At 31.5% G+C, this 18,383-nt stretch overlaps 1 protein-coding gene across 4 annotated transcripts in view; it reads left to right on the forward strand.

The window, feature by feature from the left end:
• The window catches only part of GRID2 (glutamate ionotropic receptor delta type subunit 2), a 1,800,826-nt gene that overhangs the window by 1,176,915 nt on the left and 605,528 nt on the right, over nt 1-18,383 (forward strand). For all 4 annotated transcript variants that reach the window (XM_074228050.1, XM_074228051.1, XM_074228052.1 and 1 more), the window contains one exon: nt 4,406-4,525. In XM_074228050.1, coding sequence (XP_074084151.1) covers nt 4,406-4,525 — 120 coding nt within the window. The remainder of the gene's footprint in view (nt 1-4,405; nt 4,526-18,383) is intronic.

The raw sequence follows: 18,383 nt of genomic DNA on the forward strand, positions 1-18,383 counted from the left end.
TGAATAGAACAAGCCTTGTAATGGTGAGTGACTTGAGGCAAAGAGATCCTTGCAATAATCCTAAAATGAGGTGCTAATGGCCTGTACCAGAGTGGTAGCATTATCAGAGGAGAGAAAGAAAATATTTGAGTTGTTGAAAAGATAAAATTGGCAGACCTAGGAAACACATTGAATATAGAACTTGAAAGATAGTAAGGATTTAAGGGTGATTCTTAGGTTGTAAGTCTGAGGAGCTGCAAGTAAGATGGTCTAGTACTTAACAATACTAGGGAAGATAGGAGGTGGGGTAAAGATAATGAGTTAATTTTGATACATGTTGAGTTTAAGATGTAAAAGAGACATTCGCTTGAGATATCTGAAAGGCAGTTGGAGCTGTCAGACTGGAGGTCAGTGGAGAGGTTAGGGAAGGATAGGGAGAGGTGAGCATCATTAATACAAAGATACTAATCAAATCCAATCGATTTAACCAAAACCAGTGGAGTTTTTTGAATGAAGATCCAGCAATGGATTGTATTGGATTAATTAAATCCAATCAAGTTTGCTGGATGAAGATCCAGCAAAAAATATAAGACCATGTAAGTGACATTTTTACACTCACAACCATGGGATTCAATTACCGATGAAAGCTCATTAAATAAAATTAAAGGGTAGCCTTGAAAGGAAGGGGAAAAAAATCTTCAAACTATTTTTTTGGGCTGATATCAACCAGCTTTGATTAGTCTAGATATTAAGGGGGTACCAATAGGAAGCAACAATTTCACAGGACTCATTTATTTTTTCAAGATTAAAAGAGTTTTTTGGGAGACCAGAAAAATCCTTCTTTTGTTTAGTAAAGAAGGACAGTGCCTGTGTTCTTAAGATACTATCCTCATCAATTTGAGAACATCCTCCAACTGCCACCCACATCACTCACCTCGGCATTTCTGGACTGTGTCCTCTAATCAATGTTCCATATAAATTTACCCAAAACATCTTTTCTAAATCTCTTAAAATTTTAAAGGCATCAAGGGTTTTATAAGAAATATCAATAGATTGGGATTGGGTCCATAAATTTATTAGTATAAGGAACTCCAAGTTAAGAAAGTTCATTTACTCATGCATCTCAGAAACTTCTCATCTTAGTGAGATTTCTAAAGAAAGTACCGAGAGGATTTGCTCAGGGTGACATAGTTAATAGATGTCAGAGGGAAGACTTGAATGTAAGTCTTCCTATCAAAGATCTATATCTATTCACTATGATCCTGAGTTTCAGTGCAAGTTAGCTTCACATAGTGCTTGAGGCCAGTATTTGTACTCAAATCTTCCTGACTTCAGTACTCTCTGCTCTGAGTGACATACTTTCCTCTTAGCTAAATCTACTTTTGGGTAAAGGAGCAAGTATAAAATCTTTGGTCTTCTTAAGATTTTTGCAATTCTGTGATATAATTTATACATGCATATACACCAACTCGTGTGTCTGTTGGAGAGAATCTTGTCAGATTGACTTATTCAATAGCTTATATATTATTAAAGAAGTTAGCATGCAGAACTATAATGATATAAAAGAATAAATGAAAGATGGGTGAAAGCATTAGCTAAATTTCCTTTATCACTAATCATCAAACAGTATTATTTGAAATCTCTCCTTTTCAAAAAATGTACCTTAATTTACAGTGTCTAGATAAAACTAAGAATAATAGATAAACCCGAAAAATTATGAGAAAACTTATTGATGATAGGTAGAAACTACTATTGTATGTAATCGGAGAACAAATTTATGTAATAAAATTCATAAGGTAAAAAAACAAAAAATGAAAGCTTATTGAAATAGAATCATTGCAATGTAGACAAAGGTGTTGGAATGAAGAAGCTTCAGGTTTTTCTTTTTATATATATTACTTTTTGATCAAGTTACTAAGTTTGGTACTCCAGGCAATTCTTGAAGACTAATTATAGATCAATTTTCCATATGCGTGACTGGAGGGAATTCCCCATGTGAATGAAATCCTTAACCATCTACAAAAACTCATTCCCAACATAGAATATATAATTATGTATATCTGCATTATCCATGACTCTTAAGAGTAATGTTATTATTCTTAGTGTATTGAGAATGCCATTAAAGAAATACTATCTTTCCATCTTTTTCATTACTTAATTCTTCTTTACACAAATTAAATTTCTGAAAAATGCATGAATTTCTACTTGTATCTTGTACCACCTCTATTTGCCAACGTGGTGAGACCACTAAGGAAAGCTACATCCTCTTGTTTAACAAAAAAATGGGGAAATGGAAATCAGTTTGTTAGAAATTATATCATAAAAGGTCTAAATTCAAATGCAGCCTAAATACAAGAAACTGTAACATTCAAGAAGAAAAATAAGGGAGACTGGAAGGAAGGAATTTGAATAACTATGAATAGGTAAAGAAATGAAAAAGAAATAGAAATAATCTTAGAAATAAAAACAGACAATTAAGAAATAAAAATTATTTAATAAGTAAAATCATTTTAGCTAAAATAAACTGATAATATTAAATATAGAAATATCTTCCCAGCAGATTGTTATAATAAATCTGATAAACAATACACAAAAGATAAGTGCTAAAAGGATGTGAAAAGGCAGTTTAAAAAAAGGAAATGAAAATTATCAACAATCATATAAAATATATTCTTTTTTTTTTTAGGTTTTTGCAAGGCAAACGGGGTTAAGTGGCTTGCCCAAGGCCACACAGCTAGGTAATTATTAAGTGTCTGAGACCGGATTTGAAGCCAGGTACTCCTGACTCCAAGGCCGGTGCTTTATCCACTACGCCACCTAGCCGCCCCTATATAAAATATATTCTAAATTATATAATAAGAGAAATATAGATCAATACAAATTTGAGTCATACCCCATACACATGAGATTGGCAGACATAATGAAATACATAAATCATTAAAGTTTGAGGTGCTATGGAAATACAGGCACATTATTTAAATGTTTCCAGAGATTTTTAGTAGTCTAACTGTCCTGGAAAGAAAAGTGTTATTATTTTGAAGGATTTCCTAGACTATAAAAAATTCTGAAACAATGATAGTTCAACGAGATACTATCTTGAAACTGAAAAACTGAAGGAAAGATTACATATATGCAAAAATATTTCTCCTAGTACTTTTTGTGGTACCAAAATTGGTATGAAATATGAGATGGATGAAATAAATTGCAGCATGTATGATTGCTCCAAAAGAAATAATAAATATGTGGTGGCTAAGTGGTAGAGTGGATAGAGTACTGGTCCTGGAGTCAAATCCAGTCTCAGATACTTATTATTTAACTTAGGTTTGGAGCCTTGGGCAAATCATTTAACCCCATTGCCTTTCAAAAATAAAAAAAGAAGAAATAATAAATATGAAATATTCAGGGAAATTTGGGAAGGTGAATAAACTAATGCAAAGTCAAATGCACAGATTCAGCAAAACAATTTATACAATAACCACAATAAAATAAACATCATTGAAAGCTATCAGACTAATCAATGTAGTGATAAACTGTGACTTGAGTGATAGGTTAATATAGCATACCTTCCTTATCTTGTTTGCTAAGTAATGAATTTTAGATTCAGAAGGAAGCAAATGATAGCATATACATTTTACTTAACTGTTTTTTCATTTATGGGGTAAAAATATAAACCATAAATTAGATGGATCATTGAATCTGAAGTCAGTAGGATCTGAATTAAAATGTAACCCAAACACTTAGTAACTGTGGGACCATTTCACCTCTGTCTTGGTTCAATATCTTCATTTGTAAAAAAAAAGGGATATTAGCACTTATCTTCTAGATTTGTTGTGAGGATAAAATGATATTTCTATGCCCTTTTAAACCTTGAAGCATGATACAAATTGTAACTATTATTGTTAATGTTATCACTAGGTCAAGAGTTGGGGGGGATATAGATTGGCATTGTAACATGACAGTGATATTTAGCTCCTATAATAAAACTTGCATGCTTTAGTATAATTTATTGACAGAGTCTCCAAAGCTCAAATGTTCTGCACATACATCTAATATTCTTTTTCAAATGTAGGTAAATAAGGTTGTGATTAGCAAACTGCAGGTAACTCAAAAAAAAGTATCAAAATATATATTAACTTGGGGGCAGCTAAGCAGTGCAATGAATAGAGCATCTGCCCTGGAGTCAGGAGGACCTGAGTTTAAATCAGACCTCAGACAATAATTACCTAGCTTGGTGACCTTGGACATGTCACTTAACCCTAAAAAATCTTTTAAAAATATATTTACTTAATTTTAAACTTTTTTTCTTTTAAAACTAGCCTTTCAGTTTTTCTGCCTTATTGTTTCAAAGATGACAGCTTAGAAAACTTTTAATATTACTGGTTTTAATGATTTATGAAAATACACTCTAATATTTTCTGTCCCTCAGGGAGGAGTAAGTGGATTGACTGGTGATTTAGAATTTGGGGAAAATGGAGTCAATCCCAATGTACATTTTGAAATTCTTGGAACCAACTATGGAGAAGATCTTGGCAGAGGTGTCCGTAAGGTAAGACCAGACACTGATAAGTATGATTTTGCATAACCTAATTTGCAACTGTTCTTAATTTATTTGCCACTAGTATGCATATAGAAGAACTTTGTAGTATATGTTTAATTGAGAAAAAGGAGCTGTTATATTTTTAACACATGTTCTAGAATACAGAATTACAGAGTTCATTTAAAATACAAGTTTTTTATAATGCAAATTAAACTGCAAGTTAGGAGATAATAGATGTGAAAATGATCTTTCTTCTCAGTCTGTTCTTTTATTTTTTAAATGGTATATCTTTTTACTGTTGTTATACTATGATGCTTCTGTTTTGTACTTTTTAGGAAGTTAAGACTAGAATGATTTCGCAGATGAATTTCACATAATGAGAGTGAAAATTCACTTGAAAATGTGCTATACCAATTTTTAATTTTTGTATCTTGTTATAGAATAAATAATAGACTAGAAGAATTAAATTCTTCTTATATTCTGTACTATAGATCTCATTCAAAAGGATAGAAAATGAGTAACAAAAGATGTTTCCTTAATAGATTTTATCAAGGAAAAATGCTATCCCCCCACCAAGAAAAGTAATTTTTCTGTGGCTTTGATGTATATCTACATGTAATATAAATATATATGTATGTATATATATATATATATATATACATATATATATATATACTTGAGACCACAAAATTAGAATGTGATTCAATGACATGAAATTAAACACTTAAAATCTTAAAAGTTTTTTAAATTTTCAAAACACTTTGTATTTGTTTCCTCTTGATTTGAGTTCATGAGTATGCATCTCTTATAAAGAATTCATAATGTCTGTCATAAATATACATCTCTAATTGCACAGATGAGACTTTCATCAATTTTCTTAAGCAGTTGTTTATTCAAAATGATGAAAAATAATATAAAGATGCACTTAGGCAAAATTAAATCAAATAATACAGGGAATGGGATCCATAGTAGTCTGAGATGAATGATCTCAAGGCAACTTTTTATCCACCATTGCATTTTTAGTCCCACAGCAGTGATTAATTTTGTCTCATGGAGATGGAAAGGACAAAAATGAAGAGTCTGACATCATAATCAATTAAACAAAACTATCTAGCCTGTAAATTAAAATATTTTTGATTCTATGCAAGTTTGAAATTCTGCCAGTTGTACAAAAGAATGAACATTGATATTTTTTAATATATGATGAGTTATTTACTAACTAACTTTGATTGGAGGCTAAAGCTGAGTATCTAATAGTAGCAAATAGTGGAAAAGAACAGATTTCCATTAGATTTCTATTTTTCTCAAAGAAATTGATTTCAAAGTTTTTCCCAGAAAAAGCAAACTTTTTGAGCAACATATTATAACCTGTCAAAATGTGGAAAGCAACTTGTGGTAATTTTATATGTGTTAAAGAAAGATGAATTCTTACTTCTGGATATGCTGTCACAATAATGCTGACATAATACTTCAAGTGTTAGGATAATTTTTAGACTTGGAAAATGAAAAGAAAAACTAAAATATTGTAATAGTGATCTCAAAAATGATAAGTTGTTGGGAAGTCTTGTAAGTTAATAATATAGCCTGGATTAGCCTAAGCAATAATAGTAGCACATTTTATTTTAATAAAGGCACCTTTTCCTCAGAAGAATAATTTTATAAAAATCCTTTACATTATTTCCATAAATTAACTGTAATTTATAATATCTATTTTTAAGTGAACTTAATGTTTTTGATTAGCTTCAAGTGTCTTAAACTTAAAAACTTTTTATTCAGAGTTTTTTTCTACATTTTGGAGACCCTTACTTATATTGACAGATAGGGTAGTCTATTTAAAATAGTGCCATTTCTTCTAAGAAATCTTTTAGCATGTGTAACTTATTTTGAGATACCCAGAAAGAGAAAATTGTGCATTGTATAAGTTTTCCAAACTTCAGAATGTAGTTACAAATAAAGGATGCTTTCTTGGAAAAAGTATACAAACTACAATATGACTTTTCCCCCTCATTTCTTAGTGTTCTCAAGAAGAATGATCTTTACAATGATGAACTGTCAAGTTGTCAATGCTTATTTATCCCTATGCCAGTAGCTAAATGTACACAGTGCCTGAAGGTTTATCACCTTGAGTAGGGACATTGTCAGCTTTCACAAACCAAGTAGGATCATGGCTGGTCAGGACCTGAACGTCAGACTGGCAAAATCTTCAGGGCAACAACTGTTGAACTAATAATCTCAACCCTCTTAGTAGTGGATAAGTAGACTTTTTATTTTCTTCATTTTATTTTTGAGAGTATGTGGGGATAAAAAAAAACTTGATTTTTATAATTCTTAGGAAATAGCAGTTTCCTTCCTTTGGACCTACATGATTTTTATTTTTATTGTTTGTTTTTGAAGGAGGATCTATGATTTCACTGGTATAGGGAACTTACATGAGGAAACTAACTTACTAAGAAATATTTTCACTCACCTGACACTTAAAGCTGCTTGGAATACTGTAAAAAGAGACATATCTCCAATATGTATCATACCTCATCTCATCCAGTAAATAAATTTTATTTCTCCTTAAATATTTTGGGACTTTTGTCAAAGGGAATTTGGAATCCTTAGGAATGTGTTTTCTTTCAGTAGAAAGCACTTTCTTCTAATTTAATTTAAAAATAGGAGGAGGCTAGGTGGTGCAGTGGATAGAGCACCAGCCATGGAGTCAGGAGTACCTGAGTTCAAATCCGGCCTCAGATATTTAATAGTTACCTAGCTGTGTGGCCTTGGGCAAGCCACTTAACCTTACAAAAGCCTAAAAATAATAAATAAATAAACAAACAAACAAATAAATAAATAGATGTCTTTTCAGTGGGTTCAGCATATAATGTTTTCTTGAATATGCTTTCTGGTAAAAGTTTGAAAATTTCATTCTAATTCATTTCTTTTTAAATGTTGTACACACACACACACACACACACACACACACACACACACATATATAAATAAACACAACAGTCAACAATACTCAAAATACTGCCCATTCTCATATAGTAACCTCTGTCACAACAAAGAAAAAGAACTAAGCAATAATAAATAATTCAATGTCCAAGTCTGTCAATTTATTTCAAATAATGTTATCTTTTCATTTGAGGAAAGCTAAATGTGGACATAGATAGAAACGGTCCCTTTATTCCTATGATTTCTCAGGTTTTGTTAAAGGATTTCTTTTGCATAAAATGATGTGGTTATTTTATTTTTCTGATTTTAAATAAAAATTATTATATTAATAGGTTTTCTAGTGTTATATATCCATGATTCTTGCTATGACTACAACCAAGCCATAATATATTTTAATATATTACTTTGAATCTTAGCTAATATTTTTAAATTTCTATTAATATTGGTCTATAGTTTTCTTTGCTAATTCAGTTGATTGGGTATTTTATAATACTTATCTCAGAGTCAGTTTAATCAGTTATCTTCTTAGTTTTGGCCACAATTTATGTATGCATATATTTTTATTTGCATACATATACATGTAATATTTATTCTTAAACTGAGAGAACTTTTATAGATAGATAAATATTTTGATAATTATGAATATACGGATATGCATATCCATCTATACCAGAGGACTTTTTTCATATTTTGAATTTTCCTTTATAACTTATTCAATTTCTTTCTGAGGTAGTTTATATTCACAATTTTCTGTTTTATTAACTTGTTTTATAAATTTTTTGTAGCATCATACATAGATTTGTTTGCTTGTATTAATTATTTGTAATAGTTCCTGATTTTTTAATTTACTTTACTTTTTGCAATTCCTCCTTGTCATTTTATTACTCTTTATTAAAAGTTCCTAATTCCATAGTCATTTTCTTTCCAGTTTTATTTATCTACTCTTTGATTTTCAGAATTTTTAATCCTTAATTTTGAGGATTATTATCTATTGATTTTCTATTTCTTTAGTTGCTCAATTCATTGCTTTTACTTCCCCTCTTTTATTCATATCAGAAATCATTCAACAAGAATTTATTAAATTCCTACTGTATGCCAGACTGGGCTAGGCACTGGTCTAGGCACAAAGACAAGAAGAAATAGGTTTTAGAGCTTCAAGGAGTTAGATGTAAATTTCCCCCTAAAATTTGCTTTAACTTTTATGAATGGTGAGATTTGAGAAAGTACATTTCAGATAAGACAACTTGAATAAAAATATGGAGATAAAAAAAGAGTTGTTTATAATCCAATCAACTCTACCTTTGCTCTTGGAAGGGGTAGGTTGACCTGCTCCATAAATCCTGGATCTTTCTAGTCCAAACTACCTCTTCCTGGACAACATTCTTGTATTTGTTTTGTTTTCTTGGGTCTCTGGGGCCCTTTCTTGTTTTGCAATTGTATGCATAGTAATGAGAATAAAGGATATATGATAAATGAGATTTTTAAATTCATTTTGTTGGATCACTTATTTATTAGTTGATTTATTTCTGTTTTGAAGTCCTGTGGCTTAAAAGCAACTTTTCACTTGCCTATTCTTTTAGAAGTCTTCAGGTTAAACTTATAACATGGTTTGTGAATCTGTCCTCTTGAATTCTCCTCGTGAATAAAGATAGTACCATTCTATTGCCACAAGCTCATAAGATCATAGATTTAGAACTAAAAAGAGACCTTAGCACCTGTCTTATCTAGGGTATCTTAATTTTGTGTGTCTGTCTGTATGTGTTGTACATATTTATAGTTTGAATAATGTTCTTAAATTTATAAAACAAAATACATGATATTAAAAAGAAAACAACCCAAAATTGAAATATGGTTGTATACAGTATATGTTGTTGTTTATTGTCTTTCTCTCTTCTCAGTCACATCAGACTCTTTGTGATGCCTTTTGGGGTTTTCTTGGCAAAGAGACTGGTGTAGTTTGCCATTTTCTTCTACAGTTCATTTTATAGATAAGGAACTTAGACAAATGAGATTGACTTCCCCAGAATTTCAATGCAAATAAGTAATGGAAATTTGATTTGGATTTAGATATTCCTAACTCTGGGCTCAGAACTCTATCCACTGAGCCAACTAGCCAGACATATCTATCTATCTCTATTTACATATACATGTATATGTAAATAGAGATATGCACATATATGTGTGTATGTATACATGCCAAGTTTGTGCATCCCTCAAATCATCCATGAACCCCCACATGGGCTTCAGCTTTCAAAATCCTAGTCTAATCCAACCTTTTCATTTTTCAGATGAGAAAAGTGAGATCTAAAAAGCTAATAACAGTAATGTGTCCCTATTTACCCAGATAATTGGTAGCAAAGAAAAATTTGAGCTCAGATCCTTTGACTCCATCCTGGATGATCTTTATACTGAAAAACCAGTCTAAGCTATTAATATATAAAAAGAGAAGTTTAGTAAAATTTTATAAAATCTAAAAATTAGGAAAATATTTTTTATGTCTTAGGAAATAAACTCTGGGAAACAGTATATATATATTTATGAGTATAAATATATTCATAAATGTATAAATATATATAGATAGATTTATAGATATATACACAAAATTTGAAATATATATTCTTTTAAACTATGTCTGATGAAAGAGGCTTTTGAATTAGGATTTTTATTTGACTGCCTTCATTTTCTTGTAATAAGGGAACCCTTTCAGCAGAATTAAAGCTATGATCATTCTTTTGGCAAGCAATAACAATTTTTCTTGCTCGATTTATTGAAATTATAAAAATAAAGCAGGAACACTGACGTGATGTCTGCATTTTCACCCCTGAATCAAACCGCGAGTCATCCAGTAATTACATAGTGGAAGCTCAGTCTCTGCATTTTTGCGAAGTTATTGCTATTCACTTATTACTAATAAACACTGTGATTCAGCATGAAAATCTCACACTGGGCAATTAATGAGGTTGGACTTTATCATAAAAAGGAGCCAAGGAAAGAGGGTCATACAAAGCAGATTAAAGCAAGATTCGTCAGCTTTTTTCTTAGGAGTACCATTACGCTAGGTAACTTCATAAAAATTATTTTGCATATGAAATGATAAAAGAAAATGATGCTTCAAAGGTATATTAATACTTGATCATAGAGAATTCTTAGGATTGAATTGGAATCTTTTTTGAACTGCTTCCATAGTAATAGTCATATGTGCAACCTAGGTCTATGCTTTTAGGACAATCTTAATATATTGCTTTCTTTTTAGAGAGAAAACTTTACAGGTTGTGAACATTTAGGGAATTGATAAAAGTAATTAAAATAATTCATCCACTTGCATGGTCATCCTTTAGAGAATAATGATCATAGGAGGATAATAACCTATTTCAGGACCATTTCTGTAGGAATTATAAGAGGTAGATGATGATGATGATGACAGCAGGAATGTATATGTGTGAATAACTCTTCTGTTATGTTTCAATGTAACTTCACATATCAATCAATCAACAGACATTATTAAATCAGCCCTGTTCTGTGCCAGGCAGTGCATTAGATGTTGAGGATATAAATATAAATAAGCAATCTCAAATCACTAGATTTTATTCTAAAGGAGAAGGATATATTTGAAAGAATTTCATTGTCATTCTCACAACAATCTTGTGATGTAGATAGTATTTCCATTTTAGAGTTGAATAACCTGAACTTCAGGGAAGGTAAATGACTTTTTATTTCTAGTTCCATCTTCTTTTCAACATACAAGCAGCCTTTCTTGGAGTAATCCTTTGCTACCTTTCACTGAAGTATGATAGAAAACTTAGTTGGAAGGTCATTAAAAACTTAGACATTTTCTTCAATAGTATATCCTTCATTACCAATCATTACAACAACTTTTAATGAATTTTTACAGTTGCAGGGAAAAATTATCAAGAACAAGAAATTATTTTATATTAGAAATATAAATAAAATTGTTTTAGATAGTTATGATCACTTGGTAAATAAGAAAATTTTTCCTTGCATCAAAAGACTCAAAACAACTGTTTTTAACCCTATAATTAAATGACATTGTAAAGTTTCTATGGCTTTATTAATGTCTTCAATTTATAAAAAAACACTAACATTACTATTATATTAATTTATCTTTCAGTTAGTAGCAAATGACTTAGGGATAAGGAGTTGTCAATGATTAAGGCTAAGCATGAGATAGTATGCCAGTTGTGTTGACTTTTCAAATGGAGTAAATTATAGTAGGAGTAGTAAGTAGTAGGAGACAACTGTATCTATGTATTTTACATATATATATATATATATATATATATATATATACTTAAAATATTTGAATATTTGTTACAATATGTATTATAATCTATTTACAAAAATAGAGTAGTAATTTATCAGAGAGTATTTTATCTGTGAATTGTCAGATTGACCCAGATTTAGCACAAATACCCTTATTAGGTCATTGAGCAGTGATACATATGGTCATCTGATCCTCTGAAAAACTTCAATAATGATGCAATGATGTTAGTTCTAGTGGTGGAGATAGTTGTCTGAGAGGAATCAATTTTGTGATTTTGGGTTCAGTGCTGAAGTGGTGGTAATTTCTTACCCAGGACAATTGACAGAATGTTTAGGTCTCTTAGTATGTGACTATATTGACTGGAAAATGTTAACTGACAAGGTTCTGTGGACAAAGCCTACTTGTGTTTTGTTGTACTTTTTTCCCTTGTTCGGGGGGAATTTCAATTCTTGAAGCTTGCTGTTAACTAAATATTATTGTTTATTATTATAGGGGCAGCTAAGTGACACAGTATATAGAGAACCATAACTGGAGTCAAAAGAAGCATTTTCCTGACTTTAAATATGATTTCAAAAACTTATTAACTGTGTTGTCCTGGGCAAATTGCTTAACCCAGTTTGCCTCAGTTTTCTCATCTATAAAATGACGTGGAAAAAGAAATGGCAAATTGATCCAGTATCTCTGCCAAGGAAATACTAAATGGGGTCAAAGAATCTGATATACTTGAAAATAGATTAATGTACATTTACTTTTACCCCTCCCCTTACACTGCTTCCTTTATAATTTTGAGTCATTGAGCTTTGCTTATTAAAAATAAAAGCTTCCCTTTCTATTTTTTTTGGCAGAATGAAGTAAACTGAGAGTTTAGTATAGAGTGTTGAATTAAAAATGAGAAGTTCTGAAGTCAAATTCAATTTCTGTCAGTTAGTACCTGTGTGGCATCAAGTAAAGAATTTAGTCTCTCTGGACCTCAGTTTCTTTAATTGTATAATGAGAAGGTTGGACTAGATGAGCTTCAAGTTTATCCCTCAATCTATGATTTTATTTGTTTTGTGTTTTAAGTGTTTCCAAGGATATTGGACTGGGGAATTGAGGATACAAGAGTGAAAAATGACACCGATGAGTTTACAAAATAAATATCTGCCCTAGAAAAAAATTGAGTGAGAAATGACATCTTGTGAGGGGATCAGAAATGACTTTGTGGAGAGATTGGGCCTTGGAGGGAGAGCACAATGTCTGTAGTTGGAGCTGAAGAGAAAATGAATGATTATTAGTCTATGCTGAAAGATTAAATTGTAGAAAGAGATCAGAAAATTGCTATTATTGCATATTAACTACAGCTTGTAGTGTGAGAATGGCTATGCTTCACCCCACTACAAGTGGAGATAAGGATGGTCATATCCTACATATTTTCCAGAAATTCCATCTTCATAAACCCTTTTATGTTAAGAACTCCTTTAGGACAATGATTGTTTTCTCTTTTCTTTGTATCCCTAGCATTTAGCACGATGTTTATAACGTAATAAGGACTTAATAAATGCTTATTGCCTTGGATTGACATTGCAGAACCATAAAATTTCTCTTCATTCATCTCTCTGTCTGTGCTGGATATTCTTCAACCTCATTTCTACTTTCAGTTGTTCTACTTATATCTGCTTCCCCGGTCCATTACCTCTGAGCTAGATTCAATTTCCTTCCTTTGCAAATTTTATATTATTGTTACCTAACTAAATATATAGTTCATTCCCTTTCAGAAACCAGTTTTTCATCGTTCTTATCCTCTGTCTGCCATTACTCTTTTCCTGCTAAACACTACTAGAGGAAATCCTTAAACTTAGCTCCCTGGAACTACTAAAATGTTTTGTTCTCTAATTTCAACAGAAATATTGCTACATAATGAAAATCCTTTCAGTGTTTCTTCCAAACACTTTCTTCTCACTTTAAGTTATTTACATAACTCACTTTAGTCCTCCTTTTTAGAAGAGTACTCCTATCTTAATAGGGGCCAGTTATCATAATCTTTACTTCAAGTATACTTAGAGTTTGTTGTTCAGTTTTTCAGTTATATCTGATCCTCAAGAGTCCATGAAACCATGGCATGACAGTCCCTTCTAGCTTCCACAAATTCCCCAAATCTGTCCAAGGTGAAGTTAATTGCTTCCAAAACATTTTCCATCATATTTTCTTCTGTCCTCTTTCCTGTTTACCTTCAGTCTTTCCCAACATGCAGTTAGACCACTCTTTTCATATGCTCAAAGTAGCTAACCTTCATCTTCATTTGATCTTCCAATAAATAGTCTAAATTAAATTCTTTAATTATTGGCTGATTTGATCTCCCTGCTTTTCTACCACAATTCAAAAATGTCAATTCTGTGACTTAGCTTTCTTTGTAGTCCACCACTCACAGTCACACATTGCTATCATAAAAATCATAGCTTTGACTATAGGGACCGTTGTAGCAAGGAAATATCTCTCCTTTTTTGGCATGCTGTCCAGATTTGCCATGGCTTTCCTCCCAAGGGATATGCTTTTTTAAGAAATTTCATGGCTGTTGTCACTATCTGCAGTGATCTTTGAGCCCAAGAATATAAAATCTGAAACTGCTTTTCTTTTTTCTCCCTCTATTTGCCAGGAAGTGATAGGACTTTTGCCATGAGTTTACTTCTTTAGATGTTGAAAAGTTAGGTTTTATACTCTTTTCTTTCACCTTCATCAAGAGGAATCTACATATCTGAAACTGTTGATATTTCTCCTTGCAACATTAATTTTTGGCTTTTGATTCATCTGGCCTAGGATTTCTCAAAATGTACTCTTCATGTAAGTTAATTAAAAGTGATAATATATACAACCTTTATTTTTACTACTTTTCAGTGGATCCATGATATGTCAAGATAAAATAAAAATTTCTTAGATACTATGATCTGACTTCCACCTACCTCTCCAGTTTTTGTTTTTTGGGAATTTTTTCCCCATAGTATTTCCTTTCTCTACTTTCTGATCAAGTTAAACTGTTCTGCTAGCTGTTCCTAGTGTTTGGCTATACATCTCTCATCTTCATGTCTTTGCCTCTGACTCCATAGTCATTTTGGCGGGGGTGGGGGGGAGAGGAGCAAATCCTATCTTTATCTCCATCTTTCAGTTTCCCCAGATTCCTTATAATACAACTTAGATGCTACTCTCTATATGAAGCCCTTCTTGATCCCCCCAGATATTAGCATCCTCTTTTCTTTGAAATTTATGTTATTTTCATATATATATATATATATATACACATATATATGTGTGTGTGTGTGTGTGTGTGTGTGTGTGTGTGTGTGTGTATTGTGTCTATATGTGTTGAATAAGGTGACTACTAATATATGTTCTTTTTCTAATTTTAAATCACTCAGTTCTTCCATATTTGGTTTTGACTTATTGGTCTACATACAAGTTGCTTAGGAGACAAATAAGATGTTTTTTGAGGATTTGCCACATTTTCTTATGATCCAGATTGTCTAAGACTTTAGGATAAGTAACAAAGTAGATGTAGATATTTTTTTAATAGAACTCCTTTGCTTTCTCTGTAATAGAACAGATGTCAGAAATTTGATATCTTGTTCCTTTACCTCTTCTAAAACCAGCCTACTCTTCTGGTAATTCTTGGTTCACATACTACTGAATCCTATTTTGCAGAATCTTAAACATAATCTTCTTGGCATGTGAAATGAGTACAATTGTTTAATAATTTGAAAATTCCTTGACTTTGCCCTTCTTTAGGATTGGTATGTAAACTAATCTTTTCCAATTCAGAGTCCACTATTAAGTTTTCAAACTTTGCTGGCATATTGAATCCAGCACATTAACTTAGGAGTTACTACTTTTTAAATAGTATGGATATGATTCACAAAGAATTCATTGATTGTGTCCTTAAGAAAACCCTTTCTTGGGGTGGCTAGATGGCACAGTGGATAGAGCACAGGCCCTGGAGTCAGGAGTACCTGAGTTCAAATCCGACTTCAGACACTTAATAATTACCTAGCTGTATGGCCTTGGGCAAGCCACTTAACCCCATTTGCCTTGCAAAAACCTAAAAACAAAAACTAAAAAGCAAAAACCCTTTCTTGCAATTGCAGGTATTTGTAAATGGACTAATTATGGTATACTTGATATAATTATAGTAATTTTATATTAAATTTTGAGAAAGAAAAGTATTTAAAAGTATTTAAACTCATTGTTTATCACAGTCTTGTGAAATTAGTTGTCTTCTGAATAGTGATAATTAATTATGCAAACTTTCACATTTTAAACCATCTCAGGAATGTAAAATAGCTTTTAAAAAGTCTATGAAGACATTCAATGTTATTCTGGACATATGTAAAATTTCTTCCTTTTCTCCTTATTTCTCATAAAATATAATCTAATAACCCACATTTAAAAAAACCCAATGCATTGTTTCTATTTCTCAATGTCAAACTTTTATTTCTCACCATTGTGAGTGACAGCTGGCTACGAGTATCTGCATGTATACGTCAGTGTTGTGCACCCCACTTTGAGAATGAAATTTTCTAGTCCAAACTGAGACTGTGAGGATATTTATTACCATGGAAAGTCACACTAGTCACAGGCAGGAAGAGGTGACAACAAAGCTACCTTGGGCCACAGAGAGTGAGATAAATAAAGACCCACCCCATTTCAATGCCATATGCTATAGAAATGATGATGACTAATAATAACTCAGATGTGTGGTTGACTCATACATTTTTACTCAACAAAATGTACAGAGTGTTATTAAAAGAATTTTTCATCTAGAACTTTCAAATAACAAAACATTTTATCATATCTTTAAATTAAATGTGGTAACCAGTAATTTACAGTATTATTGATTCTATTCAAATGAAATCAAAAGATATTTATTAAAATTTTGTCTGTACCCAATACAATGCTAAGTATTTTACAAGATTAAAACAAGCTTTTAACTTGATGTTTCCCTTCAACAATAACATAGTTGATACCATGAGACATAGAAATTAAATATTGAAAAGATACTAAAAATAACTAATATTTTAAAACACCTTCATTGTGATAACATTGTAAAAAGAGAGAGAGGGACAAAATTTTAAGATAGAATGGTTGAAAATTCTTTATAAAGGTATCTGACCTGAAGTGAGGCTTGAAGGATTTAGTTAGAAATTAGGGAGACATTCAAAGCATATGGCTAGCATATTGAAAGAACAGAGGATGCTGAGGAACATTGAGTAAAGCCAATAGCTAATACAAAAAAAGCAAAAAATAGCTTGTGATAGTTTGAGATAAAGAAAGTCCAGATTTTTTAAGACTTTGACTATGTGGCATTAATTTGAAATATATCTTTAAGACAAAAAGGACCTCTTACAAGTATTTAAGCCAGAAAGTGACATTAAAAAAACAACAAATTATGAAGATTAATCAAATGACAGCATACAGATGGAATTATAGAGAAAGATAGTGGAGGAAATTCAAGCATCAGATAATGAGAGTATTGTTAGAGTAATTGTCATGTAATGGAGGATATCACTGGGAGAGCCATTTTATAGAAAATAACTGACTATTTAATAGACCATGAAATAGAGGGATAAGACCACAATGATGCCAAGGTTTCTTAACTGGGTGACAAGGAAAATGTGGCTTCTAATGCTGAAATAAGAGCAAATGTGTGTTTAGTACTAGGATATAGAGATATTGATACTCATGAAAATCTGTGGGCAACAGATTCAATCATCTATTTCAATAATACATTCCTACTAAAATGATTTTGTTCTTTTTAAGACAACATGTGTATCCCTGAGTATGGGACTTACAGAAAAACAATGAAAATGTTGTGACATTTCATTTAGATTTGGTTCAGAGATAATTTATATCTCAAATTAGAAATGTGTGCTATATCATTTTGTTTACCATATATTTCACATCATATCATTTTATATCATATTGTTATTTTTTTTCCTGCTCTACTTTGTGCTTTGCTAATTACACCTACATGGGATCTATGCTCTAGAACCTCTTCCAAGTGGGATTCCTTCAAATACTTGAAAATAGTAATCACATTCTTCCATTTTCTGGCATCTTCCAGCTAAATCTTTCTTTCTTGAGTTTTAATATGCCTAGTTCCTTTAACTAATTTTCACTTTGCAAGCACTTAGTGGACTTATTCTTCATCTTTTGGGCCTTTTTTGAGGGTTCTAGAATTTATTGGTGTTTATTCATTTTCTCAAACTGAACTCAAAATTCCAGGGGTGACCTGACCAAGAACGAATTTAGGATTCATCAGTACTGAAGAGAGTGATGGCAAAAACCTGATAACATATGAATAGTTGAGTGGAAAATATATAGAAAAATATAAATTACAAATATTAAGCCATGAATACCATATCAGAGTCAGGTGCAATGAAGAAATAACAGAACTCTCAAAAACTGAAGAGAAAAATATAAAAGTCAGCCAAGTCTTGCCCTCAAGGAGCTTCCCATAAGTACAGAAAATGGTGTCCAGTAGAGGGTAATCGGGTCTGGAAAGTGACAAAGGTATTAAATGGAACAATAGGGTGGTCAGTTGTCTTGCCCTTTCTAGAGACAAAAATAGGGTTGATTTGATTGCAGTCTTTAGATTAAAAGGTAGAAAGGGAATGACGG

Source organism: Macrotis lagotis, chromosome 3 (genome assembly GCF_037893015.1).
Source record: "Macrotis lagotis isolate mMagLag1 chromosome 3, bilby.v1.9.chrom.fasta, whole genome shotgun sequence".
NCBI lineage: Eukaryota > Metazoa > Chordata > Mammalia > Peramelemorphia > Peramelidae > Macrotis > Macrotis lagotis.